The sequence below is a fragment of the Denticeps clupeoides genome, chromosome 6, assembly GCF_900700375.1.
Source record: "Denticeps clupeoides chromosome 6, fDenClu1.1, whole genome shotgun sequence".
NCBI lineage: Eukaryota > Metazoa > Chordata > Actinopteri > Clupeiformes > Denticipitidae > Denticeps > Denticeps clupeoides.
The window spans coordinates 3518548-3538763 of NC_041712.1; the positions used below are offsets into that span (position 1 = coordinate 3518548).

Genomic DNA, 20216 nt, shown 5'->3' on the forward strand with positions numbered 1-20216 from the left:
ATAATATTAGTCTTGTTTAATTATGAATGATTGCCTTTTTACCATCTTTAGTGACGCTGTCATGACCATGTGGTTTGCTGTGCGGTTTATTTCTCACAGATTTCCTACAAATGCATCAGTAATGTAAATCATATTTATGCATTTTATGGCAAGTGTAGCAAATGATGTCGACATATTAACAGTTTCATTATGCAAATGTAAAAATGTCAAACTAGAGAATATGTTAATTGCAACAAGAGAGAGAGTGCTGTTAATTACATTGCATTATTAATACTTTAAGTGTAGCATCCCTACTGTTACATAATCTGAATCTGTAGAACAACTGCTACGACAGGCATCCCAGTACTCCACCCAATTATGCTCAGTTTTTGATATACTGATCATATATTGTTTAGGTGCGGGACCACTTTCATCACAGCAGTGATTGATTTGGTTGTGGTATTTTGGTAGCTGTATATTGGTCACAGAGGCACTGACAGAATTTTGGAACAAACCATTGATAAAAATGACATACTGTAGAACTGGGCTTTCTAAATTTGAGTGTTTTCAGGACCAGTCGTTATTAACAAACATTGGAGAACTGAAAACGTGTATTTGTGTCCATCAACACATCTAGTTTGATTCAGTGCTTTGTTAAAATCTAGGGTGTAAATACATGTTCGTTCCCCCTGTTTTTTAACCAGCCCTCTGCCTTCTTTCTCTTTTCAACAGTCATCTCCTGGGGTGGGCAGGAAGCAGGCCAAACCCCTCCCTGCTCCCCCTCCCCCACAGAGAGATCCCCCACCACCACCACCACCTGAGAGACCTCCCCCCATTCCCCCCGACGGCCGCGCCTCCTGGATCTCCCACCCTGCCTCCGGACTGCCTAGAGAACCCCAACTCCCCCAAGAGGCGTGGTGCCCGAAGGACAGCCCTTTCACTGACTTCCGCCCCGGAGCTGACCGCTCCCCAAAACTGGGCCATGCTGCCCCCTCACACCTCAATGGGAGACCCCTTAGCTGCCCTGCCGCAGACCTGGTGTCAGGGCGGTCACACCACCGAGACGCCGTGCCAGATGGGAACAAGGTGATAAATGGTCTAGCTTGCTTGCACATTCCTGTTCAAAACCTGAGCGCTGGTTTGATCTTTTTAGCTCATTTCCGTTACTTAGCAACTGTGTAGTTAGCTATTCTTGGCTGTGTTTTTTGGCAATGGTCTTTGTTTTCACCCTGCTGCACCCTGTCGCTGTATTTGTGTTAAAACCTGCAGCCTCTTGCAGAGTAAATTATAATCTGCCAGTTTTTACAAGTCACCCAGGGACCATATGCATACAGAATTTTGGTCTTTGCTGGACATGAAGTGATGTATATACGAGGCAGAGAGAAATTAGCACTACGCCTCTCATGTTTTTAATGGTGACAAACCGGTAACAATAGTTTCATAAGCCTTTTCACTGTAGTATTCAATAATTTCAATGCAGCCAGAACCAGCACCCATTATTTTATAAGCCAGCATGTCTCATTTCAAAGTCAGCTTGATTTCGGACTAGTTTTGGACTACGACATCAGTCTGTGCAGATAAACTCATGCAAATGTGAAAGTGAAGTGATTGTCATTGTGAAACACAGCAGCACAGCACACGGTGACACAACGAAGTGTGTCCTCTGCTTTTAACCATCACCCTTGGTGAGCAGTGGGCATCCATGACAGGCGACATCATATATTATACTTTTACTTGATTAAGAAAATATTGAAGATGTATCAGAATAAAACATTGCTGTAGTGCGCATGAGGATGCATGGGGAGAATAAATTAATAAGTGCATGCTTTATGGTGATCAAAATGTACATCTACACCACTGCTCCTGTAACCAAAGAACCACATTTTTTCCACATTCAAGGGCTTGGGAACATGCTCCCCCAAAATCTGTTTGTGCACGCCAGTAAAAGGCAGAATTTAAAGTTAAGACAGTTGCTTATGAATCAGAAGAGCACAAATTCAAAGTTTCCAACGACATTTTACTACCCTTGTGTCCCTGTGGTAAGACACTTAACCCTGAGTGTCTCCGGGGGGACTGTTCCGGTAAGGGTAAGGTACTCTGGACGAGGGTATCTGATAAATGGTGTAAATATAATGGTGGAGCTACTAAATATCTGAAATGCTAAATGTGTGTGAGAATAATGACAGAACTGCAGGAGTAGCACAACGATTAATTCGAATCTGTAAATCTGCTACTGTGCAGTGAGCAGAAACAGTGACCCAAGCACAGCAGCCCATCCAGCATCACTGTGGGTGGGGGGTGGAGCTGGTCCGACCAGCAGCCGCAGGACTCCAACTGCAGCTAATCTGGGCTGCTTTCATTCTACCCACCCCGTGTGCCCGTCAATTATGGATTATTCCTGCACAGGGATTAACTTCCCTGCAAATAGACCCTACATTAGTGTATGGGACTGTGTGTGTGTGTGTGTGTGTGTGTGTGTGTGCGCGTGTGTGTGCAGGCACCACGTTGAATTGACAGCTGGCTGATCTCATCATACGTCCAGTACAACTATGTAGTATTTTTGGATATCATGGGGATTTTATTTATTCATTCTTTTTAAGTCTTTTGCTAGTGGATAAATTCAGATTATACTGATCCCAGATCAGTCTCCTCGTCTTCTGCCACATTAACTCACCTGGTTTACTCTTCCAAGCAAATACACAAGTTTTTATAAGGACATAAGTATTGTATGTGTGTACACACACACACACACACACACACACACACGCACACACACACACGCACACATTTATTCACACATGCATACATGCAGGCATAACATAATGTAAATGCCCTTTTAGGGCTTGTTCTGTTAAATATGTAAAGATGAAGTTTAAAGCTTTATAACAAATCACATTATACTATTGCACTTTTAAATGTTTTATTTTATTTGAACTTTTCTATCTGTGTGTTGCAGGTATTCTCTAATGGGCTTCTGCACAATGATGAATACGACATTCCTCCTCTTCGCCTCTCCCCTCCTCCACCTTCTCTCACCAGTCAGAAGTGAGTATTTGTTTCTTGACTGGCCTGTCTGCTTCTTCTCTATTTCGGCAAAGCTCTGTTTTGAATCTCTTAACATGTTTGTCGAGAGTTTTAGGTTTTTAGGTCTCCTAGAGCTGAAATCCCTCTAGTGCATAAATATACCAACATATAAAAATAATCCAATCGCTATCTGCAGTTGTAGAGACATGTCAGAACCAGTCAGGGTGAGGAACAGATGTTTGACAGACGCCGTCTGTGAGGATTTTCAAGGTTTTCCTTATTAAAGTCTAACAGTGCAACAAAAGAGACACTGTCCGTCGGTTATCAGTGCTGCCGACCCGTCCAGACCTGCAGGGCTTGTATTGACTTGTGATTGGGTGAGATGAGCGACCGAGGCTTGTAGTATGTATGCTGAGCGATTTGATTGGTCGGGAGGAGTGTGTTGTGTGCGTGAGTGCTGACAGGGGGGGATTGTTCCGTGGTAGGCTGCCTGTCCTCATGTCGTTGTCCAAGTGGCCCGGCGCCGGGGACACGTGTGCTGCTGTTACGCAAGCAACAGGATCTGAAGCCTGCAGCATTCCTCACCCGCTCATCCTTCCACGAAAAGGGACTACACCCTCTGGCCCTTGATGCATCAGAGGACTCCATTCCAGCCTGGGACTCGGCCATGATTCCAAATTCCCCCATGCCGCACTTCTGCCCTGGTAGTCCAATTATCCCATCAGTGAACTGGCAACACTTGACTGGATTAAAACGTACACTTCTGTTAACGTAGCCTCTGCTCAGTACACTTAGGATCTATGCCCTGTTTCACGTCAATAATCTAAAAAAAGTTCAAACCACTGTACATTCCTGCCTGATTGTGGATCTATAGTTCAACTTACATCAACAAAATTGGACAAAATATCTTAGTTGACGAACCTTTGACATGAATCGAACAATACGAGACATAAATGCTGGTCATGTGACGATAACTATAAAGAAATATATCATGTCATCTGTGCGTCCTGCATATTCTTGCAAGCACAGCATTAATTACATTTCAGGACTTTTGTGATGGGTGAGCAGATGGCTGAGAGAAAATCTTTAGACGCACACAATGAAGTGGAAAAGAAAATGGAATTTGTCTCAAAACATGGAACAAATCAGAGCGTTTCCTGTGTCTGGATTAATTGTAGAATATTTTTGAGTCTATAATCTAAAAATAATATAATTGCCTTGTTTTAATTATGAACTGAGTTGGCTAAAAGAATTTTGGTTAAATAGTTTTTTTGAAATAGTTATTGAATGAAACTATATTATAGTTGTGGATTTGGTCTAAGATGCTAGATGCTTGACTAGACTGAAACGAGTCTGGGTGTGACTAAGACTAATAAAGACTGAAATGACAGCTTGATGCAAAGACTAGACTAAAAATATATATATATTTTTTTTCCCCCCAAAATTATACTCATAAAGGGAACACACAATGTAACTGTTAAACAACACAATGTAACTGCAAGTCAGTCACATTTCTATGAAATCAAACGGTCCACTTGCTGTTGTACAAATGCATTAGATAACAGGTGGAAATTACAGGCAATTAGCAAGACGTCCCCAATAAAGGCGTGGTCCTGCAGGTGGTGACCACAGACCACTTCTCAGTTCCTCTGCTTTCTAGCTGATGTTTTGGTCACTTTTGAATACTGGTGGTGCTTTAACTCTAGTTGTATCATGAGACGGAGTCTAGAACCCACACCAGTGGCTCAGGTAGCACAGCTCATGCAGGATGGCACATCAATGTGAGCTGTGGCAAGAAGGTTTGCTGTGTCTGTCAGTGTAGCATGGAGGTGCTACCAGAAGACAGGCCAGTACATCAGGAGACATGGAGGAGGCTGTAGGAGGGCAACAACCCAGCAGTAGGACCACTACCTCCACCTTTGCAAGGAGGAAAAGGAGAAGCACTGCTAGGGCCTGCAAAATGCCCTCCAGCAGGCCACAGATGTGCATGTGTCTGCAACATCCTCCAGCATGACCGGTTTGGCAGTGGATCAGTAATGGTGTGGGATGGCATTTGTTTGGGGTGCTCACCAGAGGTAGCCTGACTGCCATTAGGTACTGAGATGAGCTCCTCAGACCCCTTGTGAGTCTGTATGCTGGTGTGGTTGGCCCTGGTTCCTCCTAACACAAGACAATGCTAGACCTCATGTGGCTGAGGTGTGTCAGCAGATCCTGCAAGATGAAGGCATCGATGCTTTGGACTGGCCCGCCCGTTCCCCAGACCTGAATCCAATTCAGCACATCTGGGGCATCATGTCTCGCTCATCCACCAGGAGTGGGCGGATGCTTTAGTCCAGGTCTGGGAGACAATCCGCCACCTCATCAGGATCATGCCCAGGTCATGCAGCCACGTGGAGGCCACACACACTACTGAGCCTCATTTTGATTTGTTTTTGAGTGTGACTCCAAATCCACACCTCCATGAGTTGGTAAATTTGATTTCCATTGATACATTTTTTGTGATTTTTGTTGTCAGCACATTCAACTATTTAAAGAACAAAGTATTTAATAAAAATATTTCATTCACTCAGATCTAGGATGTCTTATTTTTGTGTTGCCTGTATTTTTCAGTGTTTTTAGACTGGGAAGTTTAGAATTTGTAGTTTTGCGTATTTGTCATTTAAACAGATTAAGTAGTTAAATACTTATTGGATATTTTTATCTGTTTTGTGAGTGTCGTGGACTCTCCAATGTTCATAACAGCATTTGTTAATAGCAACATAAAACACACATAAACTCGGGGTCACAGAAACTCAACGGTCAACTTTGGGCTTCTTCACTGGCGTATCATCAGTTCATTATCAGGCTCCTCCCATTTTAAACTTTGTTTATAAAATAATCATTAAAGATCATGTTCTCGGTGACAAGAAATAATTACACAAAAACACACGAACAGTAGTTAGCAGATAACTACAGATAACAACCAAGTGGTTCTTTCTTGATCTATTTATTGAAACGCCAAGGTCGTCTGACCTTACAGTATCAAACTAACTCTTAGCGCATATCATAGCGCTTAGCACCAGCTCGAAAATCTGTTAACACAAAAGTAACAACTATAAACTACTTCAGTAAACCTGCTGAGGAGGAAACGTTATATCTGCGTTATATCTGCCTGATTGTGACTTCACAACTCATTTCAGTCTGAAAATTGAGATTTCCCTGAACGAATTGTAATTGATGATGGTCTGTGATGTAATGCATGTACGTGTTGAGATGGGACAGCGTCCCGGCGCCTGTAGGCGTAATGCAGCATCTGTGGTGTGTGCTGATGAAGTATATGGGGGCATGATTGATGGCGGGAGGGACGCCCATGTCTGGTGAGGCGGCCGGTGTGAGACCACAGGCTGGTTCTCTCTCGGTGTCTCTGCAGCTGTGCTTTCTGGGTCTACTGGCTCTGACACACTGGAGCCTTTGTGATTTGGAACACACACACACACACAAACACACACAAAACTGCCATGGAATTGCTGAGGTCATTTCTCAACGTAAGCAGAGAAAGAACATCTGTGGTGAAACCTGTTAACTAATGTACTGGTACTAATTCTGTGTGTGTGTGTGTGTGTGTGTGTGTGTGTGTGTGTGTGTAAAACGACTTGTTGAGGAAAAGCCCTTGTGAGCGTTAGACTCTTGTGTAAATGTGTGTGTGCATGTACACCATCGATTTGCTAAAAACGTAAATCTCATCCACGCTCAGGTTTCCCAACCCCTTCAGCAGTCCCGGTGTGGAGCGCGCTCGACCGACTGACCGGCCGGAGGACGAGTATCAGATCCCACCGTCGCCGCTGTGCCTCGCCCAGCCTCCCGTCTGTATCTCGGTGCGCATCCCGAACCGGTACGGCGCTGCTCGTTCTCTCCTCTTGCTCGTTCTCCGGCCGCGGTAGTAAATGCGATAACGCAGCGGCACTCCTCTGTCTGCAGGGGTCTGGAGAACGGCTCATTAGAAGCAGCCTACGAGGGAAGTAAGCACAAAGCTGCTGAGCATGGTGAGAACGTCGCATCAGTCATCTGTCCACCATCAGTGTGTGTGTGTGTGTGTGTGTGTACAGTGGAGGTAAGGCCTTTGTTGACTGGTTTTTATGCTCCCGCTTCAGGTGGCCATTTTGTTTCGGTGCTGTCAGGGGTGGCGCGCTCTTCTCTCTGTCCTCTTCACAGCAAGACCCCCTCAGACTATGACATCCTGCTCCCCCCTCAAGGTAGCCGCTGTGCCCGTCACTCATCTCACCTCTCACTGGTCATCATACTTTAAAATCACTGTCACGACTGACTTTGGACACACCAACCTTGTTTATAGTTTGATTTACAGCATTTACCAGACGCCCTTATCCAGAGCGACTTACAATCAGTAGTTACAGGGACAGTCCCCCTGGAGACACTCAGGGTTAAGTGTCTTGCTCAGGGACAATTGTAGTAAGTGGGATTTGAACCCGGGTCTTCTGGTTCATAGCGAGTGTGTTACCCGCTAGGCTACTACCACCCTATATAGAGTGGAGTCCCGTTCATAAAGGCAGCAAGCGATTTGAAAGACACATTTACAATGTGAAAATAATAATAACAAAAAATCATAATTCAGTGTTTTATTCTGCTAGAAGCAGCTGAAGGTTTCTGTGAGTGCGTTCCTGCATGCAGCTTCGGCTCCATCTAGTGGATAGCGGGGGCCGCGGGGGCCGCAAGGCGCGTGTTTTTACTGGCTGTGTTCCTTCGCCCTCTCTCTGAAGCCATCCAGGCTGAGGACCCCTTCAACACGGCCCCGCCCTCTCAGCCGCCGCCCCCTCCACCCGTGAGACACAGTTTCCCCGACCTCCCCTCTTCCGCCTCCTCGTCCCCCACCTGCTGTCGGAGTGTGCGGCCCAGCTCTGGACACGACCAGTTCCTGCTCAACCCTGGTGAGCTCCGCCCCCAAACTCAATACACATCATATACACATCATATATTATTTTCTGTATAAAGTATATTCGAACTCGAATGTTAATATGTGTCATAATTGAAGACTATTTCTATAATTCTACCCTAAATGAGAATGTTCTCTCCGTAGACTTCTTCTGCGACGTCCTGAGCACTTCAGCCCCCCCTCCCCCAAGACGGCAGACTGGGGACAACATGAAGTGTCCCGCCAGGACCTGCCAGGAGTACGACCAGCTGCCCCCGACCTCAGGTACACGCCCACAGCAGCACTTAGGCGCTGACTGTACAAGGAAGGTTTAACGGCGTTAATGGAGCTGGTCCGTATTAAATATTAATGTGAACAACACGCATCGGTCCATCTGTTCCAGCTCCGCCCTCATTTCTTCTTCTCCCCTCCCACCCACAGTCGCCGATGCCTTACAGGCGCCCGCCAGGCCCCCCAAGCCCCTCCCCCGGAAGACCCCCCCGGACATCCAGCACAGGAAGACGTTAGGGCCGGAGTCGTCTTTGGAGAACGTGGACGGTAAAATCGCCAAACTGATGGGAGAGGGTTACTCGTTCGACGATGTGAAAAGAGCGCTGATGATCGCTCAGAACAAGGTGGACGTGGCCCGGAACATTCTGAGGGAGTTTGCTCTAGTGGCCCCAAGACTGAACATGTAGGAAGCACAGAGGCCACGGCCACAGTCACCACGGCCGAGGGTCCGAGGCGTGGAGCTCCTCCCCCGTCCCAACGCCAATCCTGCGTGTTGTTTACAGTGAACAGTCGCTTGGCGGGCTTGCTGGTGCCCGTGTGTGATGCTGGCCTGTCCGGGCCGCCCCCATACCCCTGCTGCTGCTGCTGCTGACGAAGCCACGCCCCGCAGCCCCGCCCTCCCATTGTGCGTGGCCGCCGCGTGGTTTGTATTTTTTTTACTAGAGAGTACAGTTAATATAGTTGTGTTTGTGTCCGTGGCGTTAATCAGTGTTGTTGTGTGTGATGAGGACGAGTCCCTGTCGCATGTGGCCTTCACTACTGATTATAAACAGCATCTTGGACGAGCTCAGGTCCACACCTAGAACGTGGAGCGGCCTTTTCCCCTCTTCGCCTTTTATTTAGACGCGACGCTGAGCCCCGCCCCCTGGTCCTGTCTTCGTCCGTCCACTCGCTCAGCCATGTCCTCTTCGGGACAATGCTGAATTGTGCCAACAATGGACGACGAGTCCCCACACCTAAGCACACGTGGCAGAATGTCCCCGGCAGCCCTTCCCCCCCGATCCCACGGGGCCTTCAGCGCTCCTGCCTGGGGTCGTATTTCCTTTCATCCGCTGGGGAGGATGAGCACCAAGGTTCCAGCTGCTCAACGTGCATATCTGGACCCACACCGAACTGAAGCGTGTTGGAGACGGCGTCAGTGCTGGTTCTCAGCGTTGTCGCCCCGATGTGTTAGTTGGGGTCTCTGCTCTAACAGCCCCCTTAAAAAAAAAAAAAAAAAAAAAAACTAAGCATTTGCAGCCAATATTCCATATAGAGTGAATTACAGAACCTATATGAAGTATATTTAGCTGCCTGCGTCCATGCTTTTTTTTTTTTTTTTACAGTGTTTTTAAATAGTTTCTCTTCTTTTTTTTGTTAACTTGAAGCTTTATTTTGCACTGGTCTTTTTCTGTTTCATATTAAACTTGAAAGTCGAGAACTGAGAGGAACTCTACGACCTGTATGTGGCCTTGTTCAAGTTTTGCAGGGCTCGGGGTGGGGGGGCGGGGTCTTTTCTCTACTTTCTGTTTAGTAAATTTGTTTTGTTAAAAATGCCTTGTGGACAAATGTCGGTGATGTGTGCAATTAATTTATACTTTGTTAAAGGAGTTTTGAGAATTATTTCCATTGTTCTGTAAAAGTAACCAGTAATTGTTCTTGTGAGGAAAATATTTTATAAAACCAGTATTAACATTTCGTGCGCTTTTCTTCATTCCCCGTCTGACCCTTGTTCGGCATGAACACGCCAGACTAGATAAGTGTGGTTTTCTTCAAAATGTACACTTTATTCTCAACAAAAGTACAAAAACAAAAGTAGTATTTACAATACTTGAATGATCTCCTCTTGCACCCTCTTTGGTTTCACTGCTGACCTGATGGTTTATAATTAACTAATTAAACATGAACACAACGTCCTTCAGCGAGTGCATGAAATAAACCGAAAAAAAAACACCCCCAACCCAACACTCATCAGTACCGTCCGTTCAGTATCTTCTTATAGACTGAATATGAACATAAAAAGGTAGAAACAAGTGAATGGGCCTACCTAGCAGCTAACCTCGCGTCTCTTACACATCATAAATAGCCAAACACAAGCCAGAGATTCCAACCGCGACATATTTACAGGATATCTCAAACCACAGGAACACAACGATGCAACCATCTTCTCCACTACAGTATGGCACGCACACGAAAAGAAAGGAAGATACGGCAGGAGATGAGTGCTGACTGACTGACTGACTGTGCAGTCTGGGAGATGACCGAGAGAAAACGTTGGTCTGGTGACGACAGGGCTCTCTGTGACCGTCCCCATGTAGCGGAGGGACCGTTTGCAGCACATTCAAGTTTCACATTGTTAAATGTTGAGGTTTTTTTTTTTTTTTCTTCAGAACTAGTTGTCTATTGTACACGTTCGTGTTGCTTAAGGCAATTCCAGGTGCTTTTCAAATAGTTTGTCACCTACAGTAACTAGTTAACCAGAAGCTTTTCTAGTTCAAATGTTCTAATTGAGTCAAATGTGCTTTTCCAGATGTTCGATGTATTCAAACTTTTCGCTTTTGCCCATTAATATAAAGTCATCAGACGTAGTGAAAAAACATTTTACAGAGGAGCTGGCAGAGAATAAAACTAAACGGAAATGAACAGCAGTGAAGTACTTCGTTCGTATTTCAGGGGTGAAAACCACCAAGATGGACCGGTCCGGCAGGGTTGCCGCGTTCCTGTCCCGTCACATGGGGGCGATCTCCTGCATATGAAGCTGCAACTATTTACAAAGGCCTAGAAGTGTACAGTGAATTTACATTATCTACTAAGAGATGGAGGAAAAAAAGGAAAAGACCGGGGTGGGATCGAGAACAGCTGAACCCACCGTACCGGCAACGCGTTGGAATCGATAGCATTCTCCGGGCGAAAATCAAACCAAAGAAAGACAGAAATATACAAGACAAATGCTTTCGCTTGGTTGGTTTAGGAAATGCTTGGGCGATGCGCGGTGATCCGTGCTGCGGGTGAGGAGGAACCTCGAGGGGAGGGGGCCGGTGATTGGTCGGATGGTTCGGTGGGCTGTTACGGCGAGTTCGGTGTGACAAGGCCTCTCTGCTGCTTTCCTGAAACGAAAGGCAGAAATGAGACCTCCGCTATTGTCTATTAGCCAGTGTAATATAGTACAGTACAGTACAGTACAGTACAGCTGACATCATCACCACCACCATCATCATCTTCACTCGGATTTCAGCGATTCGCGCTGACTGCTACCTCACCTTCCTGTTGTCCCCCAGCGCGCCGCCACCGCCGCCGCCCTACACTTCAGCTTTGTGATTATTCTCCTCCAGCTTCTTCTCCTCCTCCGACGTGCCCGTCTCCTTCTCTCCGGTCTTCCAGCTTCCTTGCCTGGAGCAGAAACGGTTGATGTTACACTTCGCTGATGCAACGTTCTCATTAGCTGCGATTTCCTCAGTCTTTACTGTTAAATGTAGGAATACTGAAAATGGCTGAAAATAATAAAGATTCTTACACAAATATGACTATTCAGTATATCATGATGGACTAATTGTTTTATCTAGTTGAAGAAAACTATGATGTTCAGATAAATAATGATAATAATATCTATTTATCTTAATAGCTAAATCAAGGTTTCCCAGTTGCCTTTCTAATAGCAACAAACACAATTCCACACAACAATGTGGTGATTTTTTTGGAAAAAATCCACAGCAGTCGTCCACAGAGGTCCACACGGCAGGGACACTTCATTGTTGACCGCATTGAACAGGTATCGAATTTCTCTCTTCAGCATCACGACAGCACGAGAAAAACCAGTTCCAGCCGGAAATTCACCTGGACTTCTTCATGTAGACCCAGTAGATGAGGCCGACAATGGCAGCAGCCAGTAGGAGTCCCACCACCACGCCCACGATGACCTTGGCCTGGTCCGCGTCCTCGTACCTGTCTGCAGGAAGGAACAGCACACCGACTCACACACAGCAGGTTGCGGGGGGGGCGGAGAGGACATGAAGGACAGAGTCACGTCCTGGCGCGTGCCATGAGTACGCGTCCCCGCTATTTTATTCTTATTTTTGTCCTCTTTGGTGAATGAGTGGGATGACGGGTGGAAGGTGGGATTAAAGAGGCGTCCCCATTCGGCACCCTTATCTCGGCACATCTCTCGGGGAAATAAAAGTGGTGACTAGCCAAGGGTACGATACAGTACAGATACAGAATGGTTCGGAATTCTTACCTTCGTGATGTGGCCCATTTCCATTTACTGCAATCAGATATAAAATCAAATTAACTTCAGAATTAAAAAAAGGAAAGAACATTTTCCACCACCCGGCCGTGGTTGTAACCGCAGAAGAAGGATGGAAGCTAGGCTACAGGTCGTGCATGCAAACTCAGGGCAGGAGGAGGAAGAGGAGGAGGAGAGTGGAGGCGAGAGATTAGCATCCTTCCTTGTGCCGGTTTAACCGAGGGATTACGCTATCCGCTCGGTAATGGTGCACTGCCAGGCCTTCTCATTAACTCCGCCCACGTCTGGCTGGGAAGGACTTTTGTCTTGTAACTCGCCACGTGATGAAGGAAGAGTCATTCGTATGGTGGATTAATATGACCATTACTGACCGGGAAGTGTGGTCATCACGGTCGGGGCGGTAAAACGCGGCTTCCTCTTATTCGAACTTTTCAAATTGCTTCGTTAGAAGGGTTCACTCGACAGGCTCCTTACCAGAACGTTTTTTGGTAAACGTTCGCCAGTCAGGCGGCTTGAATTTAACGCGCTGGTTGTTTTGGAAGTGGGCGTGGTCCGAGGTCACGTTGCTGGCTTCATGTTTACCGCCGCACCGTACACTATTTCTATCCGGCGTTCGTATCCGAACGGAGGCCGCAGAGCAGAGCGAAGGTGGTGACCGGCGCGCCGCGGTGAGGTTAGTGCAGATGACGGGGTGGGACAGATGGCGGGTGAGTGTGTATGGGCGGAGCAGGCAGATGGTTGGCGGCGACGGCACACAGGAAGGAGGTGTTACCGGCCCGACTTACAGGAGAACACGTCGATGAACCTGGACTCTTCTCCCAGCGCGTTGGATGCCGTGCAGGACACGGTGAGGTTCTGGCTGGGCACCACTGTAATCTTGTAAATGACTTTTCCTTTGTCATAGAAATTCTCTTCCTGTCGAATAAAAGAGATATTGATATTAATATAGCGGACGTGTTTTAATGCGATCTCCACCAGGGGGTGCTGGTGACCCGCCTCACGCCGTCTGCAGCTTGTTGCCATGGCTCTGTCTCTCCCACCACGCCCAGTGCCACTGGAGAGAAGGCGTCTCCAGTAAAGCACTCGTTACGGGACCATGATGCCGAGCGACTTTCACCACCACTCCTCTCCTGCCGTATCCAGGACCGGAGCTTCGGTGGGACGTGATGTTCCGCGCGGCTGCTGAGCCGCACTGTACTTCTCCATTTGGAGGATTCAGAGACCCCTGCGTGCCGGAGAGTGGCGGGGACGGTGACGCAGGTACGCGCTGATGGAGAGTGACAGGGTGACAGGGAAAAGCATCGTGGGAGTGGCGCTCAGCCCCGAAACATCAATCACGCCGCAGTAACGGAACAAAGTCGGCCACCCTCATCACAGGCGTGGAGCGGTGGAGCTGGAGGGAACATCAGCACTGAACTCTGATCCGTCTATGCGTATCACACACACACACACACACACACACACACCTCCCTGACACCACAGAGCGACTCCACTCTATTCACTATGCAAAACTTGTACCTCAGCAGCCCTGACAATATTGGCCTGTCTCCTCACCAGCCTCCAGAAGGAGAGACTCAAGGATATGGCGGCGTGTCATTTACCACGCTGGCGCGGCACAGAGGTCGCCGACGTGCGTGCGCTATCGCTGGGCTGCTCCACTTCCTGTGCCTGCCTGCAATTCCGAGTCTTTTCAGAGAGACAAAGGCGCCGCGTCGCCGCGGGAGAACCTGGTTCGGCGGGGACGGGATGGTGATAACGGGAAAATTGAGGAATTCTGCCTTGGTTGGCCGAGAGACTGACAGATGGAGGCTGAAATCAGACTACGTCGGACGCCATCAAGCATCTTTTCAAGTTGATCTACGTAACCATGTCCGGTGATCAACGTTATATCCTTATTTTCACAATCACACACAATCCCTACATTACACTGAATACCAACAATCCATCTGCAACCGAGGGTTTGGCTTCTTCTGGGCACCTATTTACTCCAATTCCTTCCTGTTGTATGCTGATACATGATGGAAAACGTTCTGATTGGTGATAAAATGATGGATGGGCTGGGTGGCTATTAGTTACTTCCTCCTATTAGTATACAGATAACTAGCAAGCTGACGTCAGGTTACTTCTGTAAATCCGTAGACTTGATGTGACATTAATGCATCGTTATGGGCTTTCTGTGATTCCTTCATGCTGCATATTTGTTAAGAATCTAGTCATTTATTTCGAATCCCGATCCAGCAAGGTGCCACTGATGCCTCCACGGAGCATGTCATGGCTGCCCACTGCTCACCAAGGGTGATGGTTAAAAGCAGAGGACACGTTTCGTTGTGTCACCGTGTGCTGTGCTGCAGTGTTTCACAGTGACAATCCCATCACTTTCACTCATCATTCTGGCAGTGGCCGTGGCTGTTATAACGCATGTTCATGTTACTTTACTTTACTTAGCAGACGCTTTTATCCAAAGCGACTTACAATAGGAAGACACCAGCAATTCTCGTTCGATTTCTATAGAATATCGAGTTTACAAACTAAGAGCCCTGATAAGGCTTAGACTTGTCATTGAAGAGCATGCTCGGAGATTGTTGGGTGCTAGACTAAGAAAAATTATAATGTATTTATACATTTTGTATTGTTTGTGCAATGTGTACGCATGTGCGTGTGTAAGTGTTAGATTTGTCTGTAATATTTTTGGAATAAGAGGGTTTTCAACTTGATAGTCTCGGCTAGTCGTGTGGAGGAGGGCAGGTTGTTCCACCAGCCAGGGACAACAACGGAGAACAGAGATGATTGGAATCGGAGACCCCGTGAAGAAGGAATTTTTAGTCTCCTTTCGTTTGCCGATCTGAGAGAGCGTGCAGGAGTGTATCTAGGTAGTAGTGTGTTGATGTAGGAGGGCGCAGTTCCATTTACAGCCCTGTAGGCAAGCATCAAGGATTTGAACTCAATGCGAGCAGCTACCGGAAGCCAGTGGAGGGAGGTAAGAAGAGGTGTAACATGGGTGTATTTTGGCTGATTGAAGATGAGACGGGCTGCCATATTTTGGACCATCTGGAGTGGTTTTATGGTGACTGCAGAGGCTCCAGCCAGGAGAGAGTTACAGTAGTCGAGTTTGGAGATGACCATTGCCTGGACGAGGAGCTGCGTAGCCTGTTGCGAGAGAAAAGGCCGAATCTTGCGAATGTTGTAGAGAGTGAACCTGCAGGATCTGGAGATCGCAGCAACATGATGGTTCAAACTCAGTTTGTTATCTATCCAAACTCCAAGGCTTTTTGCAGATGCCGTGGGTGTTAACAATAGCGATCCAATTTGAATTGAAAGGTTTTGCTGAGGAGAATTGTTGCCCGGAAAGATCAGAATCTCGGCTTTGGACAGGTTGAGTTGGAGGTGTCGCTCAGACATCCATGCCGATATGTCTGAGAGGCAGGCCGAAATTTTTGTTGCTATAGTAGCATCTTCTGGTGGGAATGACAGATAGATAGACAGATGTTCACCGTGAGGGGACTTACGTCGGTGCCGTTCACGCTCCACTGGAGGGTGGGCTTGGGGGAGCCTTCAGCCTCGCAGGTCAGGACCTTGTGGTTTTTGTCCGTGCTGTAGGCCTTGCTCAGGTGGGTGATGATGGGTTTTCCTGCAGCAGACATTTAAAGGTACTTTATCTCTGGCAGAACACCGCGATATTACACTGGCTAAGAGACAAGGTGTCCCACCTTGGACGACGAGCTGGAAGGACTGGGTGCGCTTGATCCCGGCCAGTGACGCCTCCACCAGGTACAGACCCGCGTCTGCGTACCTCAGGGACTTGAAGTCGGGCTGCTTCTCCAGCTTGACGTTGTCCTGGGAGAGAAATTCATTCTGTCAGCATCCCTTGACCCGGCCAGCCAATCAAAGCAGGCCTCCATCCATCTCACCTTGGTCCACCAAACCTTCACTTCACCAGAAGCATTCTTCAGCACCGTCACCGGCAAGGCCTCTCCGTGGTTCTTCAGGACGCTTCCAGAAGGACTGAGGCTCAGGTCCAGGTCTGCGGGGAGAAAGGAAAAGGCTGCTGGGAGGTGGACACGCCGCAGACAGGAAGTGCTCCGCTCTCCACGTTCTCCAGAGAGAAGAAGTCATCTCGCCGCGCGCTTGATGTAGACGTTTACCCGCGCCAATCTCTCGACGCAGCGGCGTGAAACGCGTTCGAATTGCTATTAAACAGGCCATCGGCGAATTCGTATTACGGGGTTTTGTCAAGCTTTCTGAACCCGGCGAGAAAACACACACTCACACACACCTCGGAAAGAAGTAATTAAACATGTCCAGAGTCCGCGCTTATCTGAGCGCACATAGGCGCAGCCCTCCGTCGGGTCGTCCCCGTCCCCGCTGGGCCAGAAATTCCAATTAGCTCCCGCTCTGCCCGCGCCCCGGCAAATTCTGTACCCCTCTTAATCCTCTCGGAGATAAATACGATTGTCTTTTGTCTCGTGACGATGTAGTAAGCATCAAGTGACCGGTTTTTAGTTAAAGGACGGCGTGGATGCGTGTGTGTCTCTGTTTCACTTTGTTTGGCCGTTTGCAAGGCAAATCCAGAGAGACGAGTCATGTGACCACTCACAGTTGACAACGATGTCCTTGGTCGCCTCCATCTTCTCGTTGTCGTACAGGGAGCACTTGTACTGGCCGCTTTTGTCCCGTGTGACGCCGGGCATGACCAGGGTGTCGTTGTCCACGGGGACCTTCTGTCCCTGAAGGAAAGGAGACAGAAGGCAGGAGTTAAGTGGTGTGTGTGTGTGTGTGTACGCTTGTGCACATCTGCAATTTTCTTCATGATTATGTATGTGTGTGTGTGTGTGTGTGTGTGAGAGAGTGATTATTGATTTGTGTGGGTGTGTGTTGGGGGTCTGGGGGTCCTGGTCTGACATGGCCTGGCAGACTGCCTGTTGCGTGTGTGTATATTAGAATATGTTTCTGGTTGTGTGTGTTTATTTGTATATGAGAGTGTTACTGGGGTGTGAGTGTATATGAGTGTATATGAGTATATGATTTGGGTTGTGTGTGTGTGTGTGTGTGTGTGTGTGTGCCAGCTGGACAGGGGTCACTTGCCTTGATGTGGAAGTAGAATTTGGTGGGGGGAGGGTTTCCGTCAGCCTGGCACTTCAGAACCAGGCTGTCCCCCTCCTTCAGCGTCCCCTCGCCCACCACTTGCAGACTCATCTTCTCCGTGGGGTCTGGAGCAGGACAGGAGAAGATGGTGTGAACGTGGCTCTATTCGTCGAGAGGGCCGACACCGTGTGTCCGGAGGCCCGAGTGTTGGTTTTTCTGAACCATTAACCCTGGAAAGAGCTTCACTCTCCACCCCCCCCCCCCCCTCTCTCTCTCTCACGCGGCGATGGAGCGAGTCATATTGCATCTGCACCCTGCAGCGAAGCACAAATCTGCTCTCAGCGCGTACCGAGTGGCGTTGCCGCCGCTGACGGGCTCCGGTGTAAGCGGCGTGTCTGGCAGCCGGGGGGGGTCTGGGTTGCTGATGAACTCGCTATTTGGCCTCACCTGGACCCCGCCACCCCATCGTCCATCACGCGTGGACACAAACCGTGCGCTACGCGTCCCCCCCCACCAGCCCCCCGCCTCCGCAGACGGAGCGGAACGCCGACATGCCCGCGGAAATGGAGACGAGATTTATCTCCCCCATATCAACCAGAGGAAAAACACCGGCGAGTACAACACTTCTGCAACAAAACAGCCATCCATCCTCGCCGCCAAGCCCCGCCCCCCCGTGCCAGGGAAAGCGCCGCGGTTCTCCACTCACAGTTAATGGTGAAGGTCTCGGGGGTGGTGGTCTGGACCGGCCCCGCCTCCTGCTGGACCAGGCAGGTGAACTTGGAGTCCACGTCGCCCTTCCCCGCCGTGTACTGCAGCGCCGACGTGGTGGTGGACAGGCCTGTGGCCTTGTTCACGGTGACCTGGTTACTGATCTTAACAGCTGTAGAAGTAGAAACAATATTACTATTCTGCAAATCGGAATAAATAAATAAAAATAATAATAATAAAAGTGAAAAAAAAAAGAACTTACTGCTGCCGTCATTCACCAGCGGCTGGCCGTTCTTGGCCCACGTGACGTTAGCAGCAGGGTTGGCATCTTGTGTGACACATTCTCCAAGCTGAAAAAAAGTCATGCATTAATTCATTAGCACTGTATGCAAAACACCTCACACTCACACACACTCACACACCTCATACACACACACACACACACACAGCAGCTTCACGTTTCTTCGCAGACACTGAGGTCATGTTTTCCCAGCATTTCCTGTAATTCACCGTGGGTAAACAGGCCCCCGTCACCATCAGAACATGTGAATAATCCGACGTCTGACGTCTCCGGGCGCCTGTCGGTCAGGTGACGTCAGCCGCTGCTCTCGGACAGAAGAAAAATGGCGGTGCGAAAACTCCATTACAGCCGGAGCCGGCGCCGCATTAATAAAGATGTGACAGGATTAGGTGAGGAGCACCGGGCGGGGACCCACAGGAGGTGAAGCCGGCAGCTGGGTGGGGTTGATTGTGGGACAATTCCGAGCAGGAAGAGGACGAATGGCAGCCCCTGGTGATGCATGGCCCCAGTCGCGCCGGGGTGACACGGGAACGGCGTCTCAGAGGAGCAGAGGTGGCCACGGCGCCGCCTGCATGGAATACGGGATGGAGGCGGCCGATAATACATCAGCCCCGCTGTCCGCCCCTCCTGGCTCTCGCGGGGACCGTGTCCCACCTCATATATCCCTTCCGCTGCCCAATCAACCTTCCTTCCCATAATGCACCCTGGCTTTACATCATGCTCTCCCTGTTCTCCAGATGAAAAGCGTCCCTCTCCCCCAAGTGTCCCACGTTTCCCACTGCGCCGGGCCAAGGACGAGACGGCGCTTTGAACATGTCTGGTCTCGGTGGGAGGGCGCCCAAAACAGCCCCCACCCCCCCCCAGACACACGCATCCCCGCCCCCCTGAGCATCTGACGGGGCGCAAGCCGCCGACAAACAGCAGCTTTAAAGGGAGAGAGAGACCGAAAAAACCCATCGACCCCCCGTCCCCACACGGAGAATAAGGAACAGCGCCGGAGTTCAAAAGATCCTCACATGTTCTCCAACTCACACGGTCCCACTCATCAATTCCCTCAGTTTTTGGCTAAATGCCTCTGAACTTCAGCCGGGGAAAAAAAAAACTCAAGGATGCGTGACGTCACCAGAGGATCCCAGACAGACATCCTACATTAGACCCCCGGAACATCAGCGGCCTCTTACTCACCATGGTCAGCTTGCCATTTTCCAGTTCTTTAGCTTTATTTTTGATCTGGGGTGCTGACGGCTTCTCTAAAAACACAAAAATAGTCGACAATTACCCGCAGCAGCGAGCAGGACGGGGACTTTACATCATTTTTAGTCCATTAGAGCCGTTATCTGTTCTCCTACTTTTGGTGTATTATCCCCCTGCTCTTCAAAACCTTTTACATGTGATGGCGAAGATGGACAAGATGAGGCCACACTTACTGTAGACTTTAACTTGGACTGGGTATTCATTGAGGCTGGATGGACCAACCACCATGCAGGTGAAGGTCCTCTGGTCAGCCAGGACGCCCTTGGACAGAATCAAGCTGGAAGTGTTGGACAGGCTCACCCTGTCCTTGTAGAGGCCCATGGCACTGATGGTGGCCTCAGCCTTCTGGGCCTGTTTGACCAGCAGGTCCCCAGACAGGCCATCATCTTGAGTCTGAAGACAAGAACAAGATAACTATAAACCCCTCCACCAGGAACGGGCCGGATGAT

The 20216-nt window shown here is 48.7% G+C and overlaps 2 protein-coding genes across 4 annotated transcripts in view; one reads left to right on the top strand and one right to left on the bottom strand.

The window, feature by feature from the left end:
• cblb (Cbl proto-oncogene B, E3 ubiquitin protein ligase) overlaps nt 1-9446 on the top strand; it is a 53838-nt gene extending 44392 nt beyond the window's left edge. The window contains exons 11-18 of the mRNA XM_028982306.1: nt 712-1065; nt 2936-3024; nt 6737-6874; nt 6961-7025; nt 7134-7235; nt 7758-7925; nt 8075-8194; nt 8351-9446. Coding sequence (XP_028838139.1) covers nt 712-1065; nt 2936-3024; nt 6737-6874; nt 6961-7025; nt 7134-7235; nt 7758-7925; nt 8075-8194; nt 8351-8607 — 1293 coding nt within the window. The 3' untranslated portion in view covers nt 8608-9446. The remainder of the gene's footprint in view (nt 1-711; nt 1066-2935; nt 3025-6736; nt 6875-6960; nt 7026-7133; nt 7236-7757; nt 7926-8074; nt 8195-8350) is intronic.
• Nucleotides 9447-9940: 494 nt separating this feature from the next.
• alcama (activated leukocyte cell adhesion molecule a) overlaps nt 9941-20216 on the bottom strand; it is a 35508-nt gene continuing 25232 nt past the window's right edge. The window contains exons 3-16 of one of the 3 annotated variants that reach the window (XM_028982307.1): nt 19941-20160; nt 19699-19763; nt 18475-18562; nt 18211-18384; nt 17505-17629; nt 17017-17146; nt 16331-16443; nt 16130-16256; nt 15929-16050; nt 13208-13337; nt 12414-12440; nt 12014-12125; nt 11440-11569; nt 9941-11286 (exon numbers count right to left, since the gene is read on the bottom strand). In XM_028982307.1, coding sequence (XP_028838140.1) covers nt 11479-11569; nt 12014-12125; nt 12414-12440; nt 13208-13337; nt 15929-16050; nt 16130-16256; nt 16331-16443; nt 17017-17146; nt 17505-17629; nt 18211-18384; nt 18475-18562; nt 19699-19763; nt 19941-20160 — 1524 coding nt within the window. In that variant the 3' untranslated portion in view covers nt 9941-11286; nt 11440-11478. Of the gene's footprint in view, nt 11287-11439; nt 11570-12013; nt 12126-12413; nt 12441-13207; nt 13338-14785; nt 14849-15907; nt 16051-16129; nt 16257-16330; nt 16444-17016; nt 17147-17504; nt 17630-18210; nt 18385-18474; nt 18563-19698; nt 19764-19940; nt 20161-20216 lie in introns of those variants that run through there. The other 2 variants (XM_028982308.1, XM_028982309.1) reach the window with 2 other exon arrangements.